The sequence below is a fragment of the Calliopsis andreniformis genome, chromosome 1 (assembly GCF_051401765.1).
Source record: "Calliopsis andreniformis isolate RMS-2024a chromosome 1, iyCalAndr_principal, whole genome shotgun sequence".
Taxonomy (NCBI): Eukaryota; Metazoa; Arthropoda; class Insecta; order Hymenoptera; family Andrenidae; genus Calliopsis; species Calliopsis andreniformis.
Window position 1 is genome coordinate 720,696 of NC_135062.1, and position 24,092 is coordinate 744,787.

At 36.7% G+C, this 24,092-nt stretch overlaps 2 protein-coding genes across 11 annotated transcripts in view; one reads left to right on the forward strand and one right to left on the reverse strand.

The window, feature by feature from the left end:
• Positions 1–24,092, reverse strand: part of LOC143188062 (general transcription factor 3C polypeptide 1) — an 84,812-nt gene that overhangs the window by 39,469 nt on the left and 21,251 nt on the right. For 9 of the 10 annotated variants that reach the window (XR_013003462.1, XR_013003475.1, XR_013003468.1 and 6 more), the window contains exons 5-6: positions 23,047–23,939; positions 15,561–15,947 (exon numbers count right to left, since the gene is read on the reverse strand). Coding sequence is in view for 4 of the 10 variants with exons in the window: in XM_076392111.1 (XP_076248226.1) it covers positions 15,561–15,947; positions 23,047–23,939 (1,280 nt within the window). In the remaining 6 variants the exon portion in view is untranslated. The remainder of the gene's footprint in view (positions 1–15,560; positions 15,948–23,046; positions 23,940–24,092) is intronic. The other variant, XR_013003466.1, reaches the window with a different exon arrangement.
• Positions 1,890–3,290, forward strand: LOC143180033 (uncharacterized). The gene is made up of 2 exons (XM_076379558.1): positions 1,890–2,040; positions 2,236–3,290. The coding sequence occupies exons 1-2, from the start codon at positions 1,890–1,892 to the stop codon at positions 3,150–3,152; spliced, it is 1,068 nt and encodes a 355-aa protein (XP_076235673.1). The 3' UTR covers positions 3,153–3,290.

Here is a 24,092-nt window from a genome sequence, read left to right on the forward strand (position 1 = left end):
GACGCACGGAGTTTGCTCAGATAAGCGTGTTTTCGGAGATCGGTAAGCACGACAAAATAGATGAGTAAGACTGAAAGTCCAAAAACTAAAGATCGGCTTACTCACGCTACAGTAATGTTGCGGACAAGAGCCGTTTCGTCTACACGGACGAGAGCCGCGGTTTATCCCCACTACCTTGTTTGATACGTGCCGCCGAGAAACCAATTCTTGGAACCATCGCGTTCGAGCTCGACGCCCGAGAACAAGGATGTCATAAAAAACAACGGTTGCATTAGGGATTTAAATAGGAAAAATTGAAGTTTCTTATTCGCAAACGGATTTTCACGCAAGTAACATCAATTGATTCCTTGTGCTCTCCCGATTAAAATGATGTCAAACACGACATGATTCCGATTATTTTTAACAAAGATACATAAAACTTGGTTTGTAGAACGAAATGTCATGCCATTGCATTATGTAAACAGACTCGGGCGCGACTCTCGTCCGTGAGTGGTAGTCGATTTTAAGCACAACCAGTCCCGAGCGCTGCTCTCGTCCGTGAATGGTAGTCGATTCTAAGGCACGACTAAACCCGAGCGCGACTCTCGTCCGCGAGTGGTAGTTGATTCGACGAGCGCAGCTCTCGTCGTAGCATGTTAGAATGCTACGAAAAGTTCTCCAATTCACTAACTCCCTATTATTCCCTCATATTTTTGTGTTTAGTTATTTAATGACTGAAATTATTAAGGAAATGAAAGCGTAACACAAAAAGCATATAAGTTCCGTTTTAAATGTTTAGAAATTTTTATTTTTTATTTTCAATATCTTCTTTCTGACATCAATTAAATATAATATACATAAATTCTGTTAGCCAAATCTTCATTTACTGTCATTTTTAGCTCGTAAAGAACTGATAGAAAAGTAACTTTGACGATTCTCTGTAACCGTCGCAGGGTTCCAACCTTTATTATTTAAATATCTTTATTATAAATAATAGGAATCATGTCGTATTTGATATCATTTTTATCGGGAGAGCACAAGGAATCGATTGGTGTTACTTACGTGAAAATCTGTTTGCAAATAAGGAACTTCAATTTTTCCTATTAAATCCCTAATGCTACCCTTGTCTTTTCTGACGTCATTGATTTCGGGCATCGAGCTCGAGCGAGACCCTTTTTTTTGCTTCTCCGGTCGTGTACCAATTATCTCGGCGACCGAGAGCAAAGGAAGCCGAATCGACTACCAGTCGCGGACGAGAGTCGCGACCAGACCCGAGAGCGGCTCTCGTCCGCAACATTACTGTACAGCTAAGGGTTAAGGGCTGAAATCATCACCTTCCCACCTAATACCCGACAGTTATATGTTAGCGTCAACGTATTTTTAAGATAGAGTTTGGGACGGTTAGCCAAACGAGGATGTGTCGTTGAGGGATTTACGATAGGGTCTTAGTCCTACCCGTGGCTGATTGAGGGTGCATGAGACTAAACAGTCCCGTTGGCGACCGATGGTTGATGGCTACGTTGGGCCTCTCAGCTATCGGGTGTTGTGTGACTGTTTGGAAGAGGAGCGAGTGTTTAGAGAAAACAAGCGGCCGACACCGCATTGCTAAAGAATAGGAATATTGTTCCTAAAGGATCTGGCCACGGAGTGGAGAAGGGTATGCCTTTTGGTAAGAGGACTGTGATGAATCCCATGAGACTTACCCCAGAACCTTGTGCAAAGAATAAGCTTTCGGGTAGTTTTTCTGACATCAGAAGTGGGATACGTGAACACTGCGTGCGAACACGCAAGGCAAATTCTACACCTACGAGCGTGAGAATTCAATTGCGCGATAGACAGATACTATCTGTTTGGATCGCGAGTTCTCTATTTTTGTGTTTCTGTCGTGTGACTTGACTTTGTGGCCCATAATGGAGGGTGAAAGTGCAGTGTGTAACATTGAAGATATTGTTCGCAAAGTACTAGAAAAACTAGCAGCTCAGCCCGCACCAACGGCGGTGATCGCAAGCACATCGGCGGCACCTCAATCCCTGATGGAGGCGTTACCTGAGTTCGGTGGCGGTGATTTGACGGATGACGCCGCTGTGTGATGCAATTTAGTGGAGGAAATCACGAAGGGCACAACGGACCAACAACGGCTGTGTATGGCCACTCATGCGTTGACTGGTGCGGGTAAAAAGTGGTACCAGAAATGGAAAGGGCGACCGCGAACTTGGGTAAAGTTTCGCACTGATTTATGTGCCGTGTTCGTTTCAGAGAAAAAATTACACGAACGATTAAATCGCGCCCTATCGTACGACAGCAGTCATGGTACTACGTACGCCGAATACGCGAGAACAAAGCTGGCGTATCTAGAACAGACTCACGTAGCTTTTAAGCAGGAGGAGTACGTCAAATTAATAATCGGCGCCATCACAGATCAGCACGTACGGCAAGCCATGATTAATGGCCAATATCAAACTACCTCAGCGCTGCTTGTTGGAATTTCACAGTTAGTGAAAGCACCGAAAGAAAAGGAGGCTTCAAGAGAAGAATCAAGAGAGCAACATCGTCGCGAGCGTTTGCCTAAAAGACGCTGTTACGGTTGTAGCGAATACGGACACACGGTTGATGAGTGTAGAAAACGGAAGCTTCGATCGAACTGCGACTCAAAGGGAATACCAGAGAAGAAAGCAGTTATCTCTTGTAACTATTGTTTAAAAAAAGGACACAATGAAGCACAGTGTTGGTCGAAGCAGCGCGCGCTCCGCAACAAAGGAACAAAATCGGAAGTGAACGCTTGTGCATCAAACGCGGAGACACTAACGCCGATTTGCATTCGCGACGAAATGCTACAGTGTTTGTTGGACAGTGGAGCGGAATGCTCGCTGATCAAGGAAACGGTGGTTAAGAAAATTGGTAGCCACATCATTGTACGCCCAGGTACATTCCAAGGACTTGGGGGTCAGCAACTGGCGACACTGGGTTGTGTCACAGAAGTCGTGAAATTTCAAGACATCGCTGTTGAGATTGACTTATTTGTCATGCCCGACCCACAATTAGTGCATGATGTAATAATCGGCAAGAACGTCTTGGATCGGGACGATTTGAGGATGGTCACGGATTCCTTCGGGTTAAGATTAGAGCGCCTCTCAAAGTCATCTGTCCGAAGTGGACCATCGTCAGAGGGTTAGTGTCTTGTGGCAACAACCGTCGACGACGCCGTACATAGACCATTGGAAGCCCTACTGAAACGGTACGAACACCTGCTAGTATCAGGTAACAAGGTCCGTCAGGTAACTACCGGCAAAATGCGGATCGTTACAAAGGAGGATAAGGTAATCCACTATAATCCTTATCGTCTAACCCTTTCAGAACGCGAACGAGTACGTGATATTATAAACGACTTGTTAAAAAACGAAATAATTTGAGAAAGCGTATCTCCGTTTGCAAGTCCGGCTATTCTTGTAAAGAAAAGAGATGGTTCGGATCGGTTATGTGTAGATTTCCGAGCGCTAAATAAAATTACAATAAAGGATCGTTACCCACTACCGTTAATTGATGACCAACTTGATCGGCTAGGTAAAGGAAACTACTTCACTACCTTAGTATACATAGACGACATACTCATTCCGTCGGAAACCATCGAAGAAGGGTTGGATAGATTAGAACAGGTCTTGAAGGCGTAGTCAGAGTCCGGGTTCTCGTTAAATAAAAAAAAATGTCCTTTTTTCGAACTACGATTGATTATTTAGGCCGAGAAATATCTGCCAAAGGTATTAGACCTAGTAAAGAGAAAGTTCAAGCTCTGCTGGAGTCACCGATTCCTACGAATGTTCGTCAGGTACGGCAATTTATGGGTCTCGCTAGCTACTTCCGCAAATTCATACGCTCTTTTTCCGTTCGGACTGCTTGCATTACAAAATTAACAAAGAACAACCAGTCGTGGGAATGGGGTACGGAACAAGAAGATGCAAGACAATACATTTTAAATCAATTAAGTAACAGCCCATTACTGATCATTTTTGATCTCGCGAGGGAAACAGAGTTGCATACCAACGCAAGTTCATTAGGGTATGGTGCAATACTCTTTCAGAGAATGGAAGGGGATTTGCGTGTTGTCGCTTATTTTAGCCGGCGCTCGACCCCCGAGGAATCCCAGGTACCATTCGTACGAGCTGGAGACTCTGGCTATAGTGAACTCCTTGAAGTATTTTCGCACTTATCTCTTAGGTATAAATTTTAAAATTATAACTGATTGTAGCGCGGTAAAAGCAACGTGTAATAAAAAAAAGACTTGGTACTGCGCGTAGCACAGTGGTGGATTTATATTTAGGATTACGCGTTCGATCTCGAATACCGTAAAGGAAAATGTGTAGAACACGTTGACTACCTGAGTCGAAATCCACAACCCAATTACCGGGTCAATGTTGTACATGAAGGTTCGTGGCTCGAGGTTGCTCAACGTAATGATACGTAAACTAAAATAATAGCAGAAAGAATCGTTGCAAAAAATTCCATTATTAGCGATTTTGAATTTAAGAACGACATACTTTGTAGAAAAATATGAAAAGACAATGGTCGGATCGTTTATAGAAACTTTGTTCCAAAGGGTTACAGAATCGGTCTACTAAGAATATATCACGATGAAAACTCGCATGCAGGCTTCGATAAAACTTTCGACAAAATAAGTCAAAAATATTGGTTTCTCCGGATGCATGATTTTATAAAAAAATACATAGAGCATTGTATAACCTGCACTGTATGCAAACGTCATACTGGGCCTAAGCAGGGTTTATTACACTCTATAATAAAGCAACCGGTGCCTTTTGACATGATTCATTGTGATTGTGTAGGAACCTTTGAAGAATCAAAAGATGGCTATAAACACATTCTCGTGATTGTCGATGCCTTTACGAAGTACGTGCAGCTTGTTCCATTGAAAACCTTGAGTGGTGCGGAAACGTTGCAGGTACTTCGGAATCGCCTTTTGCTTTTCGGCACACCTCGTTTAGTGATTTTTGACCGGGGAACGAATTTTTCATACAAACCTTTAGAACAATTTCGTAAAAAGAATTCCATTCAATTACATCTTATTGCTACGGGAGCACCTAGAGCCAACGGACAGGCGGAAAGATACATCGCAACGGTTACAAATTTACTTACGACCCAATTATCAAAACTTTCAGAATGGCCGAACAAGCTAATTAAAGTTCAGTCTTCACTGAATACAACCGTGCAGAAATCCACGGGTTTTACACCTACGCGGCTATTATTTGGAATCGAGCGTAGCATGGGCCCAGCAGTTCTGGCAGAGGCGGAATTAAAAATCCCGGAGGACAAAATCGATGTAAACCGGGATAGGCAGATTACGTTCGAACGGTTACAAAAGAATGCCGAGAAGCAAAATATAGTTTTTAATCAAAACCGTAGAGACAATACTCCGTTTAATGTAGGGGATACGGTCTTCGTATGTCCCAGTGATACTCGCAGGGCAAAACTGGAATACAAGTTCATAGGTCCGTTTAAAATCACTAAACTATTAGAAAATCTTGAAATTCTGGGCAAAAGTGAAAAGCCGCAGGTAGCACCGAAAGACCGCTTACGAACTTGGAAGGGAGAATGATTAGAAGACGATGATATTACATTGTCCGATGAACCGTGTTAGCGATACAAAATGTACACTATTTGTAATAGCTCCGTTCATTGTTATTATTTTAGTGTTATAATATGTACTCTAACTATGCGTAATTGATTATGATTGTTTTTTCTCTTTTCCCCTAATAATAGAAGTAATTCACAAAATAATTAATTTGCTTCGTAACTTTTTATGCATTCTTGTACATACGTGTGAAACTCTGATCATTCTTTTTAATGCTCTTACATTCTGTCTGTTAAATAATAAATTGATTTTTCAAAAGTTAAATGCATTAAGTTTTTGGAATTTATTATGACCGTATTAGTAAGGTAAGAAATATCCTTTAAAAGTTTTGCTAAGCATCTTCATAGGTTCGAAAAGAAAACTATATCATGGATGACATAGAGGTCATAACATTGATAATGTATTCGAACGACGGTTTTGCCTGTGTGGATACTATCGAGACTACGACGCCTGGAAATACTGTCACAGAAGTTTTTGGGAACATTTGGAGGTATTTGGCGGTAGTGATAGTGTAGTATCTCAATGTACTGTGTGTACGAGTGCTGTCGGCATCACGATATCCGGGAGGTATTTTAGAGACACTTGGAAGTACCTGGTGGAAGAGATTGCGCGGTACGTTTAAACGTATCGGAGAACACCTAGTACTCTTAGGGTAGCATATTAAAAGACTACGATTGAAACTGAAAAGAAAAAAAAAAAAATAGTAAAAGTCTGTGTGACTGCAAAGGCGTGTACCCTGTGTTCTATGTGACATTTGGTATGTAATGTGGGAAAGCGTCCTTCAGATGGAGAGTGAGAAAAAAAAACAATTCTCTTGCTTTGCGCAGTCAGCAAATAATGCTTCTCGAGAACGCGAAGCATGTCAGGTTGACCGTGCTAGCGTCAACGTATTTTTAAGATAGAGTTGGGACGGTTAGCCAAGCGAGGACGTGTCGTTGAGGGATTTGTGATAGGGTCTTAGTCCTACGTGTGGCTCATTGAGGGTGCATGAGACTAAACAGTCCCGTTGGCGACCGATGGTTGATGGCTACGTTGGGCCTCTCAGCTATCGGGTGTTGTGTGACTGTTTGGAAGAGGAACGAGTGTTTAGAGAAAGCAAGCGACCGACACCGCATTGCTAAAGAATAGGAATATTGTTCCTAAAGGATCTGGCCACGGAGTGGGAAAGGCTATGCCTTTTGGTAAGAGGACTGTGATGAACCCCACGGCACTTACCCCAGAACCTTGTGCAAGGAATAAGCTTTCGGGTAGTTTTTCTGACATATATATACTCCCACGAAAACCTACAGGCCAGACTAGTATTCCGAGCACTCTCCTAAAGTCAGTTTGCGAACGTAGCTTCTAAGTTTAATTGTTGTACCCATTTGAAAATATATTTGTTAACGTTTTGAACGTGTATTATTCCAAAACCTCTGGGTTCCCAACATAATTTGGTGTCAGAAGTGGGATGGTCCACCATTCGCATACTCAGTTAGGACAGTAAGCACGATTTCTGTACTGAGTGTGAATGATCAATTCATTGACAAAGTTGGAACAACAAAAAAAGACTACATCGCAGAAGAAGCTGACAAGCCGCGACTTGGTGAGCTGGGACTAGGATCCATTCCAAGACGTGGAACAACGTAAGGAGAAGTCTATCGTGAGTTCCATTCATATATTCGCTTTCGATAAATTTGCAACTTTCTACCTTACACTAAATCCTAAATCAAATCCTAAATCCTAAATCAAATTCTAAATCCTAAATCAAATTCTAAATTCTAAATCCTAAAATTCTTATTTCCAACTAAGTTGCATTAAAACGCAAAGATGCCAGATGAGAGTGATACAACAATGACCGAACAATCGCCAACTCTTTCACTAGAATTTTTAGTAAAATTAATCTCAGATAATTTCGATGGTAACAGGTACAAATTAAGAAGTTTCATTAAACAAGTAGATGTTGCTTTTGAATTAGCTAAACCTTTCCAACATCGACCGCTCTTATGTTACATAAAAAGTAGAATCACAGGTAAAGCGCGAGAACAAGTTGATATTCATTGTAACTTAACAACGTGGCCAGAGATAGCTGAATTATTATTAAATTTATATCAAGATAGAAAGAGTTTAGATCAATTATTAGAGGAGTTAAGTAGTATAAAACAAGAACGTAATGAAAATGTAACTAAATTTTATCAAAGATTAGAGGAACTAACATCAAGGATATTAGGTTTACTCCATTCTAATGATTCAATGGAAGATACACTTACAGGCAGGTTAGCCATGATAAATGATATTACATTGAACAGATTTATTTACCATACGCATTCGCAAATATCACAGATGTTACGCTATCGCGATTTTAAAACGATCGGTCAAGCTTTCACAGCAGCTGTAGGCGAAGAGGAAGCATTACGTCTAAATTACAATAGCCCTACAAAAAAATGCAATCTGTGCCATAAGACCAATCACTTCACTAATGAATGCTACAGAAATCGAAATAAACAATCTATACAATTTACTTCTCCACCTAATCGTTATAATAATAATACTCGAACTTCTACAAATTTCCAGAGTCTCAATTCCACTCGAACTCCTAAACGTTCTCAGAGTCTCAATTTTAGTCAACCTTCTCAAAATCTACTCTCGAATCTAAGATCTAATCATAATCAGTCATCTATAAAACAATGCAATTATTGCAAGCGTATCGGGTACTTAATAAATGAATGTAGAAAACGAGAATACAATAATTCTAGACGTCACATTCAATCTCAACCTTCGACTAGTACTGTACCTTCTGAAGAACATGCTGTAAATTTTCAGCAACAAAATTTTCACAATTCTCATCAACCACCTCATCCTCCGATCACTCAAGTTTCTCAATCTACACCCAACACAATCAATTACCTGAACCAACAACTCGAAAAATTCCTGATATAACAGTTTTACATTCTTCCGACTTTAATAAACTCATTTACGTATTATTCGAATCAAAACATGCAAAATCTGATGATAAAATATTAAAACTCCTAGTGGATTCTGTTGCTTCTGTGTCCTTAATCAAAGCGTCTAGTTTAAGTAATTACTCAATAGTAGATCCAAACCCCGCATCATTAAACGGGATTTCTTTTAATTGTTCAGTAATAAGTCTTGGACGAACAAACATAGAGTTAGGAATTCGCAACAGAAAAGTAAATGTACCATTTCACGTGATCGATTCTCCTACAAACATTCCTTTCGATGGTCTATTGGGTACTGATTTTTTACGTTCATCAAAGTGCAAACTAGATTATGAAAATTCAACTATTCGTATCGAGTCTATACCTTTTCCAATTCCATTAGGCTGTAATATACCTCAATCTTCAACAGCAACATTAACTATAAGACCTCGAACCGAAATGGTTATTTCTATTAAATTAACAAATCCACGGCAGTTAACGGAAGGAATAGTCTCGTCCAAACAATTAGATCCCGATCAAAATCTCCTTATCCCTAATGCAATAGTAAAGGTTAACGACAAAAATGAAGCATTCATTACAATCGTAAATAGATCCGTTTCAAAGAAACAAATTCCTATTCCCGAATTGTCTCTCGAGCCTGTACCACGAAAAGGAAGCATTTATCATTTAACTCTAGAAGAAGAGAATAATCAAACAAATAATAGATTACGAGTTTTAAATGGAAATCTTCGTTTGAATCACTTAAATTCCGAGGAACGATCTTCTATAGAATCAATTTGCCACGAATTCAATGATATCTTTCATTTACCAACTGATACACTAACGAAAACCACTGCTTGTACTCATGAAATCAAAACAAATGATCAGCAACCCATTCATGTTAAGAGTTATAGATATCCAGAAATTCGTAAGAAAGAAATCGATAAACAAATAGAAAAAATGTTGCAACATGGTATAATTAAACCATCTACGAGTCCTTGGTCAAGTCCTCTTTGGATAGTTCCAAAAAAAATTGATGCCTCCGGAGAACGCAAGTGGCGTATTGTTATAGATTACAGAAAGTTAAATGATGTTACCGTAGGTGATGCCTATCCACTTCCCAATATAGAGGACACACTAGATCAGTTAGGACATGCGAGCTATTATACGACTCTAGATCTTGCAAGTGGTTACCGTCAGATTCCAATGAATCCTCAAGATTCCCCTAAAACAGCTTTTAGTACACCAAAAGGGCATTATGAGTTCACTCAAATGCCATTTGGTCTTAAAAATGCTCCAGCACGGTTCCAGAGTATGATGAACGCAATATTATCAGGTTTAAATTATAGACAGTGTCTCGTGTATCTAGACGATATAATTGTATACGGATCGACTTTAGAAGACCATAATAGGAAATTGAAAAATGTTTTTTCTAGACTTCGTGAGTATAACCTAAAGTTACAACCCGACAAGTGTGAATTCTTAAAGAAATCTTGCGATTATCTTGGCCATATTAGAAGTGATAATGGTTTAGTTCCTAATCCTAAGAAAATCGAAGCAATCAGCGACATGTTACGACCAGAAAACATGAAACAGGTAAAAATATTTTTAGGAATGGTGGGATACTATCGAAAATTTATTCAGAATTTTTCTACTATAGCGAAACCCTTAACATTATTATTAAAAAAAAGATCAGACTTTCTTTTGCGCTCGTAAACAGGGAGAAGCATTTCGAACATTAAAACAGAAACTAACAGAGAATCCTTTGCTACAATACCCAAACTTTTCGAAATCTTTTACTTTAACTTGTGATGCATCAAATGTTGGAATCGGAGCAGTGCTTTCCCAATTAAAAGACGACAAAGATTTGCCAATTGCATATTATTCGCGTACATTAAATAAAGCAGAAGAACATTATTCTACCACTGAAAAAGAATTATTAGCAATTATAAATTCAGTAGAACATTTCAGATCTTATTTATATGGACAAACATTTACCATATACATTGACCATAGACCGCTACAATGGCTTTTTAATTGCAAAAACCCTACATCTAAATTAGTTAGGTGGCGACTTCGTTTAAACGAATATCAATACGAAATCAAATATAAACCTGGTCGAATAAATTCCAATGCAGACGGTCTTTCGCGATTGCCCTTAAATAAAGAACAATTTGTAAATGCCACTGTTCAAGAAACAAACACGTATACAGATTTTATAGAATACCATTACAAAAATCAAGATGTAATAACATACAAAGAAGAAAACGCCTAGCTTAACTAAAATCAACAATCCAATAGTATTACTTTGGTCACAAGACCTCGATGAAAGTAATCAGTATTCTGACTTTATTTCTTCAAATTTTGATACATCAAATATCAAAGCTACCCTTAACGGTGTATGTAGGCTTGCAAACAAAAATAAAACAGTATATTTGCGCTTTCCTATGAATTTACATTTTGACAAATTAGAATATAAAAATATTTTCATGACATTACAAGAATTGAAATTGTTAATATCCAATCACAAATTTACTTTAGTTCTTCCACAAAAACACAGCAACATCAAATTATCTATACTCTGTGAAATGCTTAAATTCATCTTTCCGCAAAATCAAATTACACTTTTTTCTAATCTCAGAATCATTCCTGAGACGCGAGAAGAAATAGAAATATATTCAAGGAGAACCATGATAGTAAAATAGCGGGACATAGTGGATTCCGTAGGACATATAGTAGGATACAAGAGTTATTTTATTGGCCAAGTATGAAATCAGATATAAAAAAATATATAAAGAAATGTCATTCATGCCAATTAAATAAAACAAATTTTAAACCGACAAAGCAGCCTATGGAAATCACTACAACAGCTAAGAAACCATTTGACAAACTTGCCATTGATATTGTTGGGCCACTGCCTTTAACAGAACAAGGAAATAGATTTATTCTAACAGCCCAAGATGACTTGACTAAGTTTTGCCTCGCAGAAGTTATTCCGAACCATGAAGCCGAAACTGTAGCAAAAGTGCTAACAAAGTTTTTTATGCTTTTTGGTATACCTAAAACATTTTTATCTGATCAAGGTCCTGATTTTATGTCAGAATTAATAAAAAATCTCAGCAATCTCTTTAAAACTAAACACATATCCACAACACCCTATCATCCACAGACAAATGGTGCACTTGAAAGGTACCATCTAACACTAAAAGATTACCTCAAACACTATATTAAACCAAACCAAACAGATTGGGACGACTATATAGAATTTGCAATATTTAGTTACAATATAGCAATCCATAAATCGACAAATTACTCTCCATACGAACTTCTATTTGGCAATAAACCCTATCTATCCTCATCCATCACGCAAGAACCAAAATTTCACTACACATATGATGATTATATCCGATCATTACAACACAAACTCAATACCTTCTTCGAAATAGCTAGAAATAAAATTTTAGATTCAAAAATGAGAAGTAAAGAATACTATGATAGAAAAAATAATCCTACTAATTTTAAAGTAAACGATCTTGTTTGTATTTATCAGAAAAATGTTAAACCTGGGTTAAGTAAAAAATTATCCCCGAACTTCAAAGGCCCCTATAAAATAACACGCGTTTACCCAAATAAAACCGCAGAAGTTCAAATAGGCAGAAAAGCACAAAAATATCATACTAATTTGTTGAAACATTATTTTTCAGATGACTCTAACAATCTTGCTACTCCTTCTACTTCCTAACCTTGTAACCAATTATGTTTATACCAATACTCCTCTTTCCCATTCAGGTGGAATATTTTATGAGAAATTTGGTATGGTACAGATATCTAGTACAAAATTAACGTTACTAACGCATATTAATATTACTTATTTAGAACAAGCACGAAAAATATTAAACTCGAATTATTTGAAATCACAAAACTTATGCATCTTATCATTAAAGGATTCCTCTGAATCTGATCACACAAGTTACAGTTGCGAACAAACATTAAAAGTTATTAAAGATTAGTTAAGTGATATGAATAATAAACACCAAATCTTACAAGAATTAATTGGTCAAAATGCAGACAAACGAAAACGACGAGGATTAATTAATGATGTTTCTTATGTATTAAACTGGCTGTTTGGTACTCCAGACGCGGATGACGCACAATTTTATACAAACAGCATAAAAATGTTATTAAATGATAATAGAGATACTCAGACTTTATTAAAATCTCAGATACAAATTATCTCCAGCACAAGTCGTAATTTTAATCAGTCACTAGCATCTTTAAAGAATAGTGAAGATACAATGAATAGCAACATCAGAAGTATTAATAAATTCTCCATGGAAACAAAGTCATATTTAAGTCAACTGAATTTAACATCAATAATAGGACAACAAATCTCAACATTATTGTCCTTGACTAACAGAATTTCATCTGAATACAATAAATTCATAGAAGCGATCAATTTGGGAAGCCATAATATTATTTCACCTCTTATTGTTACACGTAAAATTTTAGTGGAAAAATTATTGGCATACAAAGGTGAATACCAATTAGTATTATATCCAAGTTTTAAAAACTTACCGGCGATTTACAAGATCATGAATTCGCAAGTAATTTTCGCAGATAATCTTATCATTTTTGCGTTGAACTTTCCTTTAGTAACTAGAACAGTATTCGATTTATATCATTTAATTCCTCTACCGATTCAACACCAAAACACATCTATATTCTCTTACATTATACCTAGCCAACCATACCTAATCATTTCCCAATCGAAAACCCATTTTTCCCCTATGCAAGATTTGTCGAATTGTGTAATATATTTGGATGGGAAATACGTATGCACGGAGATCCACATAAGGAAATCAGCTGAACGACCAACCTGTGAAGTTCAGCTATTGTCGCACCACATAACCAGTATGCCTGAGGACTGCATTACGAAGACCATCAAGGCTGTCATCGAAACATGGACATATACCAGCAACAACCATTGGCTTTACGTTTTACAAAAGCCAACAACCTTAACAATTGAGATCAAGACTATATGGAGGATATCGTTTTACACCAAACAGGTATCCTACATCTATACAGTCAATGCCAGGGATACACGGAAATCTACTGTTTAGAGCCGACAAAGCAGTCCAAGAAAAATATTACTCATTATGCACCATCGATTAGTATAACGGAGAGTGATTGTTGTCTAGTCGACTTAAAGAGCATCCAACCTGAAATTACGCAACTGCAACCAGTTCACCTCACAAACATAGATTTGGCTGAATTTAAATATCCCAACAAAAAACTAAATGAATTCGATCAAATTTTAACAAAGAGATTGGAGCCATTTATTGTCGCACATACTCGTTGGTACACGATTGTAATAGCAATCATAGTCGCTGTACTAACTATCATAATTTGCATAAATTGCTGTCGTTGGTGTGGTTGCCTGAGGTTTCTCCCACGGTTTTTCTGCTTCACGAAAAACCCGAACAATGTAGAGATCGTACCACCAGTAATAAAGAACTTTATAAATTGCAACTTCGACTCCGATATTCGCAGTGAATATTGAGAAACATCGAGGGATATCGTCACCTATGATTCTAGAAAAGAAATGGCACGAATCAATGGAGAAAGCAGATCTTCAACCGAACGACAAATTGAAGAGGATTACACTTTACCGAGCCACAGTGTTCCGAGTGTAAATCATTCCCGAATAAAAATAAGAAGAAGTAATGTCCCAATATAATTTAAGTTAACTTGTAATTTAGTACAACTCAAAAGGGTTGACTGTAATTTAAGATAAAAACATCTCTATATTTTTCTTTTTCTTTAGATCAGGCTTCGGAATTAGCTGCTCTTTTCGGCCGATTTTCGAAGGAGACGCCTCCTTTCTCCCTCGCACGTCACTTCTCTCCGCGGCGGCCCTAGTGCTCGAAAGGGCTCAGGCGCGTGCCACAAAAATCGTGCGTGGCGCATTTGGGCGACGACACTTATATCAATAGATTTCCACATCACCCATGAGGTACTATTGTTGATGCGTTTTTGTTTTGTCAGTGGTATCCCCTGACGCGCGATTCTTGTGGCACGCGTCTGAGGCCTTCCGAGCACTAGGGCCGCCGCGGAGAGAAGTGACATGCGAGGGAGAAAGGAGGCGTCGCCTTCGAAAATCGGCCGAAAAGAGCAGTTAATTCCGAAGCCTGCTTTAGATCATGTAATAATTGATTTACTATATGTAAGTTATGCGAATTTTGTTCTTTTACTTGCGATTTCATTCTCCTATATGTATTATCTAGCATAACTCTAATTTGTTCATGTTATGTATTCGTAAACTAATTCACTTATATGTATAATATTATTAATTGTATGCACGTTCCTATTATGCAGAATGTTCAAGAATATTTAAACATTTTTTTTGTTTATTAGGCTAGGACACAAATCATTGTGAAATTGAATCTCGTATTCAATTTTTAAGAAAGGGGGAAGTGTTGGGAAACTACCCCTGCTTTAGCTGTGACGCACGGAGTTTGCTCAGATAAGCGTGTTTTCGGAGATCGGTAACTCACGCTACAGCTAAGGGTTAAGGGCTGAAATCATCACCTCCCCACCTAATACCCGACAATTATATATACTGCCACGAAAACCTACAGGCCAGATTAGTATTCCGAGCACTCTCCTGAAGTCAGTTTCCGAACGTAGCTTCTAAGTTTAATTGTTGTACCCATTTGGAAATATATTTGTTAACGTTTTGAACGTGTATTATTCCAAAACCTCTGGGTTCCCAACAGAAGCACAAAATAAGATGTAACTTGAAAACAGTCATATATCCAGTATACATTTATATGAACTTTATTGTTATTTTAGTGTGTAGAAAACATACCTGCGATACTCCCCACATGCAACCGAACACTTTGTATGTAACAAAAATCTTTCCTTTTATTCGTAGCATTTTTCTATTCATATAACTGTTCCTTTGCATTGTAAACTGACAATATATATTTACAATTATATAAAATTATTCTTTGTATAATACTTACAGGACCACATTTACAGTTTGATGGCAATGTTTTAAGTTGTTTCAGTGAAGACTTATCTTCTAAATTTATTGTCTTGTCATCAGCGTTAGTACTTTTATCATAATCTAATTTTTCTACGTATTTTTTCGTGATTGATTTAGATTTCTGCGATGACAATAAATAAAATTTTAGTTTTGCTTGTTCCACAGCTGATTGAATGACGGCACTATCAATATTAATATTTGGATCACATATGAAGGTCAAGTGCTTTTCTCTCCCATTTCCACGAAGTGTTATTTTTATATTTTTTACTAAATTATCTTTCGCAAGTTTTTGTAATAATCTTAGTAATGACTTTTTATCAATTTTTACATCATATCCTTCCTTATCTTCTTCTTCATGTATCATCTGAAATAAAAGAATATTTATAGCAAATTCTAAATCAGTAGAGTAAGAATTACACAACCCAAATATGGAACAAATTTTGCACTAAAATAAAACGCAAAATGTTCAAAACTATCCAGAGATGTAAAAACCTCAATTTTACATTTTCCCGTAGGTGCTGCCTTTGTTAAAATACAATGTATATGAGTTTCTCGGTTTCGCTCAGGGCACCCTATGGTTGCAAGGTTCATTGCGTTGTATATAGGGTGTCCCAGAATAAGCGTAAATCCCGAGAAGGGGTGATTTTTGGGGTAATTCTAATCAACTTTCTCCTTAGCGAAAATTTCCTCCGAGCCTTCGTTAACGAGTTATTAATGAAAAACATCGACCAATCAGAGAGCGCCTATAGCGGACGGACAGCTGTCCGGTGACAGGGCACAAGCTACGCGTAGCGTTCACTACTTGCTGTATTCGAGTCTTGTACAAGAAACTCAAGATCTCTATGTTATTGCTCAATTTTTCTTAAACTAATAGATGGAAAATTATGAAAACAATCAGTAATACGCTAGCTATCGCGACACATATTATAGAATTTTTTCAGATTTTTAAATTAATTATCTAAGTTGTGAAAAATAAAAAACGAGAAAAAAGAACTTTAAAAATACCGATTTAGTAAAGTAATGCCATAGTAAAAAAAATAAAAAGCAATGTTTTCGTACTTCCTACGGATTGTACGTTATTTTACTGTGTATCAAAACATTGAAAACTGTACAAGAATACTTATTTCATAATGAATGAACGAAAATTGGACGTATTAGTTGCTGTAATAGGTAAAAAGTACGGAAACATTGATTTTTATATTTTTAATTATGACGGACCAAGGCAAAAAATGTTTAAATAAATTAAGATTAATGATATGACTTTAGTAATACGAGTAATTACTATCGGTAAAACTCACCCATTCGGAGAGGAATTCACCTGTTGCTTGAACACTTGCTGCATTGGGTCACTGTGCCGATCCCGATCATTGGAGGATGATGCCAAGGTAGCGCTGATCGCAGGTATACAAGACCACAAGAAGACACCTCGCATTTACTACACTTCGCGGTCACTAACACTGAACACTTCACTAAATGAACACTTAACCTTTTAATGACCGATAAGCGACTATTTTGAAACGTTCTGCGGCATTCCGTAAATAAAAACAATATGTTAGACAGTTCGGCGGCGAAATTACGATCGATACTGGCGATTTTTTCCGAAGTATCTTTTCTCGTGCCCTCGCATCCCTCCAGCGCGACTTGTCGGGGTGTAACTTCGTTGAGATACTCGAATTTGATTTGTTACTTGATACCAACGAGGCTGGATCTTCCCCCGTTACTTTTTTTAGTGGAAGTGGTAGAGTCTTCTCATAAGAATGAGAATACAATTGCCGTATTTTCTCCTAACCGACGAGTTTGTTTGTCTGTGTGGCAAATCCGTTAACCAAATGTTTAACGTTCAGAAGCTTTCCCCAACTAGCGTTTTAACAACGGGCAATTCCATATTTCACCCGTCCGAATGCATCGAAAGGACTTCCATGGTAAACGCGACGCGACTCTTGCGACCTTCAGTCTCGGGTGCCGATGGCTCCTTCGAACTTGCAGATCAATACCTGTGATCATAAACGGCCACATCACTAACGGAGACACTCGTTACGGTCTCCTACACTAATTGGATATGCCTTTGCTTTTCCCCATGAATTTGCTTGTGACTTTTTCTACTCGAAGGAGAGACTACCACCTCGACTACAAAAAGTAACCGAGGAAGATCCAACCTCGTTGGTGTCACCTAGCAAATCAAATTCGAGTATCTCGACGAAGCTACACCCCGACAAGTCGCGCTGGAGGGTTGCGAGGGCACGAGGAAAGAGACTTCCGAAAAAATCGCCAGTATCGATCGTAATTTCGCCGCCGAACTGTGTAACATCTTGTTTTTATTTACGGAATGCCGCAGAGCGTTTCAAAATAGTCAGTTGTCGGTCATTAAAAGGTCAAGTGTTCGTTTAGTGAAGTGATCAGTGTTAGTGACCGCGAAGTGTTGTAAATGTAAGGTGTTTTCTTGTGGTCTTGTATACCTGCGATCAGCGCTACCTGGGCATCATCCTCCAATGATCGGGATCGGCACAGTGACCCAATGAAGCAAGTGTTCAAGCAGCAGGTGAATGCCTCTCCGAATGGGTGACTTTACCGATAGTAATTACTGGTATTACTAAAGTCATATTATTAATCTCAATTTATTTAAACATTTTTTGCCTTAGTCCGTCATAATTAAAAAGATAAAAATCAATGTTGAAGCACTTTTTACCGATTACAGCAACTAATACGTCCAATTTTCGTTCATTCATTATGAAATAAGTATTCTTGTACAGTTTTCAATGTTTTGATACACAGTAAAATAACGTACAATCTGTAGGAACTACGAAAACATTGCTTTTTATCTTTTTTACTATGGCATTACTTTACTAAATCGGCATTTCTAAATTCTTTTTCTCATTTTTTATTTTTCACAACTTGGAGAATTAATTTAATAATCTGAAAAAATTCTGTAATATGTGTCGCGATAGCTAACGTGTTCCTGATTTTTTTCATAATTTTCCATCTATTCGTTTAAGAGAAATTGAGCAATAACGTAGAGATCTTGAGTTTCTTGTACAAGACTCGGGCACAGCAAGTAGTGAACGCTACGCGTAGCTTGTGCCCTGTCACCGGACAGTCGTCCGTCGACTATAGGCGCTTTCTGATTGGCCGATGTTTTTCATTAATAACTCGTTAACGAAGGTTCGGAGGAAATTTTCGCTAAGGAAAAAGTTGCCTAGAATCACCCCAGGAATCACCCCTTCTCGGGACTTACACTTGTTCTGGGACACCCTGCACATGTTGGCTAACGTCTGCCAGTGACACAGATCAGGTTGGTCCTAGTTTGTCGGGGTCGTGAGGAAGCAAAACAGCTAGTAATAAATAAATGCTTGAGTTTTAACTTTTAGTTTTCTCTTTTTATATAACACTCCCTCCTTACTCCTTACTTAAGTCTTACTTTTCTAACAAGATTTGGGGGAAAACGGTTCGTTAAGATTGAATCACTTGGTCAGATCGAAGCAGATCGAAGCCAGCCTTCAAAGTTTGTATCTCGTATTTGGCAAATACATTTTTTTTTGTATTGCGACGCTGTGTACGGAATATCTCGCGAAGCAACATTGTTCGTGTACTGCTTTGGAAGAGATACTTTCCGTTCGCGTTCCCATTTTTCAATGTTTACAACTGAATGTCACTCATCGGTTACTTTGGACGATGGTATTTCGCTTCCTCATTGAATTAATTCCAACAGTTTTCACGGAGAATTCCGTAAGTGCTATTATCATGTTGCAACGAGTTAATATGAATCGCATTATTAATAATAGTGAAGACAGTAGTAACGACGATGAGCAGTACAATAATGGTATGCAGTGTAATGACGATGACACTCTATTATCGCAAAGATTAAATGAACTTATGGAAGCAAGACGGTGGAAAATACCACTAGCTACAATAAATTTTCAACCGCAAATTATAAAGTATATAGATCATAATAATGGAGTGCAGCAGTCATCTGGATTATCAAAAAATAGTTGCCCTACTTCTATTTTCGAATACTTTTTCAACCAGAAGCTCATTCAAAAAATTGTGAATGAGAGTAATACATATAGGAAAAAACAAGGTTTTTCAAGTCTGTTACAATATTGCAATTAGTCATATGTATTCTGGTCTTTCTATTATTATATACACGAGTATAGTGCATTTACCTACAGCTTGTATGTACTGGAATAAGAATCCCATGTATAACTTCCAATTTGTAAGAAAAATGATATCACGAGATAAATTCTTACGAATCTTGCGTTCTTACATTTTAATGATGATACAAATGAAACAGATAAAGCATATAAAATACAACCTATTATTGATGTGTTACCGATACTTTTTCAAAATGCATATCGACCAGGAAAATACATCGTTGTAGATGAAAGTTTGATGTTATCGAAAGGTAAACTGTCTTACAAGCAGTATATTTCTACTAAACGAGCAAGGTTTGGGCTACAAATCTTTATTTTAGCTGAATCTGAAACAGGTTACGTATACAATTTAGAACGTTACAGTGGACACTTGCAACGTGTATTGAGTTCCAAATTAATTAGTATCTCTGATTCGATTGTATTACATTTAATAAGAGATCTACTTCACCAAGGAAGAACTTTGTTTTTTAATCATTATTATTCGTCTCCTACTTTGTACGAACTTTCACATAAAAGTGAAATTGTTTGCGGCACTGTTCGTCTAAAAAGAAAAGGACTTTCATGTGATGAAAAACTTCAAAAAAATATAAATAAATTGGAAAAAGAGCAAATGTTAATTAGATATAACAAAATAATGGCTCTTTGTGCGTGGAAAGATAAGAGAGTAGCGTCAACTCTTATTACTCATCATACTCCCAGCTTGGTGACGAATACTAAAATTAATCACTTTACGGGACAATATCGAAAAAAGCCTAATGTTGTTCTGGACTATAATATATACATGAGTGGCGTTGATCATAGCGATCACATTTTACATGGGCATCAATCCATATGTAAATCTATAAACTGGTACAAAAAGTGTTTTCTATATTTGCTTGACATAACAACATTTAATTATCTTCTGATATGGAATTCTTGTCGCGAAAATAGAAAAACTTTCTGTGAAATAAAAGATATTATTTCTGAATTGTTATAGAAGTATTTTACACCAGAAAATGTTGATCGTGGAGGAAAAAAATCCCATAAAAAGTTACCGCCACGTTTTAAGTCTCGACGCTTTCCTTCACAAATATCTCGTACAACAAAGAAATGTCACTCTAAAAAACGCTGTATAGTTTGTAAAGAAAATAATTTACATAAAGAAACGAATTACTTCCATAAACATTATGATGTACCATTACATGTAATACCATGTTTCCAATTATTTCATTCAACAAAAAAATAAAATCATTAGTTTTTAGAAACAAAACATTTTCTTGGTTTGACATTCCTAACCTTTTCTACATTCACATTCACTGTGACCTACGAATTTATTTTGATGCAAATAGTTGGACGAAATATCTCGCGTTGTAATAAAAATTCTATCACAATTCAATCTCGCAACATTAAATTGATGGACAACGAGTCTCATGACTACTTTTTTAATTTAATAAACATCATGGACACGACAGCCTTTCTCCATGGTTGGACAGCACTAAAGAAGGTAGTGAACTATTTTATGCTTAAGGTAATATTTCTTGTACGCGGCTGATGCTGCGGCCTGCGTCTACGTCCATCACATCCATATGAAAACAATGAAAAAAGAAATGTAGTAAATAATACAGGGTGTTTCTGAACACCCTCAAACGTAAAATTGTCATTCATTGATTTTCATCTCATTTTGGTGTTTAGAATCACCTCTTAAACTTATTTCGTGCTGTTCGAAAACACCCTCTACAAATAATAAATAAGATTTAATATATTTATACATTAACGTACCCTTAGCACAAAAAAGGAAAAGTGAAATATGAAACAAAATTAGTCGAAATCATACTTCGGTATGGACATCTTGACAAAATCTTGCACCCTGATTGTTAGAAAAAATTATTTACTAAACCAATAATGTTGACAAGAGGAATAGGATTATCTAACATTAAAGTTATATGTTTCGTATATGAGCGAGTCTATATGTTTGACGATAGGAATGATTGTTGGATGAACGATTCCCGAAAGTGAAATACGAATGAAATGCGTTTAGATGATTGTTGAAGAGTTTCGGGTGACTGTTTAGATTGAATGTTGAGTGTTTCAGGTTCTGAGAATGAGTGGTGTAGTAAGGACTAAGCATGCAACTGATGCAAGATTTGTGTTTAGACCAGCTGTTGATCAATAGATCTTTCTGGCTTTATTGAATTTTGCACGTGGTGTGCCGACTAGGGTTTAATTCGAAGCACCAGAGATACCGATGAATTCTAAGTTGTATCTAATCTTTATTTTGATAAATCTTACTTTATTCAGAAATGAGTTTAGAGGGCGGAAAAAATATTTACAAATAGGAACCCTCGTTGCTCCTTCGTGGGAGGCCTCTCTGGGGTAGGTTATGCCCAAAAACTCCCACCATAGACATAGAAGGAAGCCTTTGTCGACAGCGTGTAGGGGTAGTGGCTAGGTTCCGTGGGGTGACATCATCCGAAAAGATCCAAGGAGCGACAGACTCCGAGAGTAGCGCGCTAACGGAAGATGCTCGGGTTTGAGGTTTACGATACGTCAATTGCTATTGAGGGTCTCGGGACTCCAACGTGCACGTGTTCGTTAGAATCGTAAAACGATGAAGCGACTTCTAGGGTCCTTAATCCTCAATGCAAATTAACAAATAATTACCAATAAACTAATAGTGTATTTCCTCAAAAATAGCAGGCCCAATTCGTCCGTATCGTAAACCTAGTCTACCAGATGTCACACAATTATGATCATCTTAACAGTTTGGGTATATAATGTTGGCATGAATCTTCAAGAGAATGAAAAATGCATGGGTTTGTGTCAATAGGCGAATATGTTGTCAGGCGTAGCTTATAATGTGTTGTACCTACTAATATCGTTTTTGTGCATTAACTATATTTTATTCGTTAGTTGAAATAGTAATAAATGATTTTGTCAACATTATTCAAATAATTTATAGTTTATATCTGAAAAATGCTTTGAATAAATTCTGTAATTACGAAGTTTAATTAGAATATTTACAATGAATAGAACTCTGTTTGTCAAACGTAACTAATGAAATGCGTTTTTTGAATTAGTTTATTTCTGAAATACATATACGACATATGTATCATTTACCGATATTATCATTCGTAACTACTACATATAAACACTATAAGTAAGATATTCACGTTAAATAAATAAAAAATGTAACAGATTAACGTTTGATCGATCACTCCAGACAAACTAACAATTAATTTAAACAAGAATATAATGAAAAATAAAATAAATTTTGTAATTTTACATTAGCATAAGATAAATAAATTGTATTAGAATCAGATTAAATTATTAGCTTACCTTCATTAATTTAGTCATGTCATCAATTACTTGATTTTCTTGAACCGATTGTATAATCATATTAGCTCTTCTCAATAATCTATATGTAATGTTTGTAATATTTTTCTTCCCACTATTCTGTACGTTTTCCATAAATCCAAATACGTCTGCCTCTGATTTTTCTGTACATATTGGTTTCGAAATTGTCAAATCAACTTTTATATTTTTATATGCAGCTGTTATCTCTCCAGTTTTTGATAATTCAGAAAATCGTGATAATACATTATTAACATCTATATTTTTACTTGTTTCCACTTTATTATCTCTACTCAATTGAAACTTCGAAAACGTACATTTATATCTATTTGGATGTTTTATTAAATGATATTTATATAAAATCCGATTGACAACATAAAACTTTTTCTGTAATTTTATTATAGATGTACATATATTCTTTTCCGTTTGAAAATCATCATTTCTATTACTTTTGCTAATAACATCAGATTGAATTAGTTTTCTTACATTTTTCCATTGATCATTAGTATGAGTCTGCTCATTTTCTTCAATCATAGTAGTTGCACTTTTATCAACATTATTAATTTCAGTTGGAATTTGTTGTGTAAGTTCTTTAATTTTATGTATTTCTTCCTTAAATTGTTTACTCAATATACTACCATTCTCAAATTTTTTTGATACATATTTTGTAAGTCTCTGTCGACCTATATCATTCATATAAGTAGCAACAATACCTGTTTTAACTATGTTTCGTAAAACTGTTCTAGATTGCAACTTAGTCAATCCCATTTCTTTTGCAAGACTCGTTTGGCATGCACCATCATTTCCACTGACTTCAATTATTGTGTTTGCTTGTTTCAAGTAAGGTACGCCGAACTTATGATTTGAAATATTTAACTCTACAAATAAGAGCACATAGTACAATATTATAGCAACATTGGTAACTATTCGGAATAGTGGCCACAGCACCGATATCAATTACCTTGAAATGAATAATTTTGAACAAATTTCCCCTATATATACATATATCAGCCCTTCAGCTTTAGTTTCTG

What these genes read in the sequence shown, in the direction of transcription:
- LOC143180033 (XM_076379558.1), top strand. Translation starts at nt 1,890, where the DNA reads ATGGAGGGTGAAAGTGCAGTGTGTAACATTGAAGATATTGTTCGCAAA. An exon ending in GTTACCTGAGTTCGGTGGCG is followed by an intron (nt 2,041 to 2,235) that starts GTGATTTGACGG and finishes TGTTCGTTTCAG; the next exon opens with AGAAAAAATTACACGAACGA.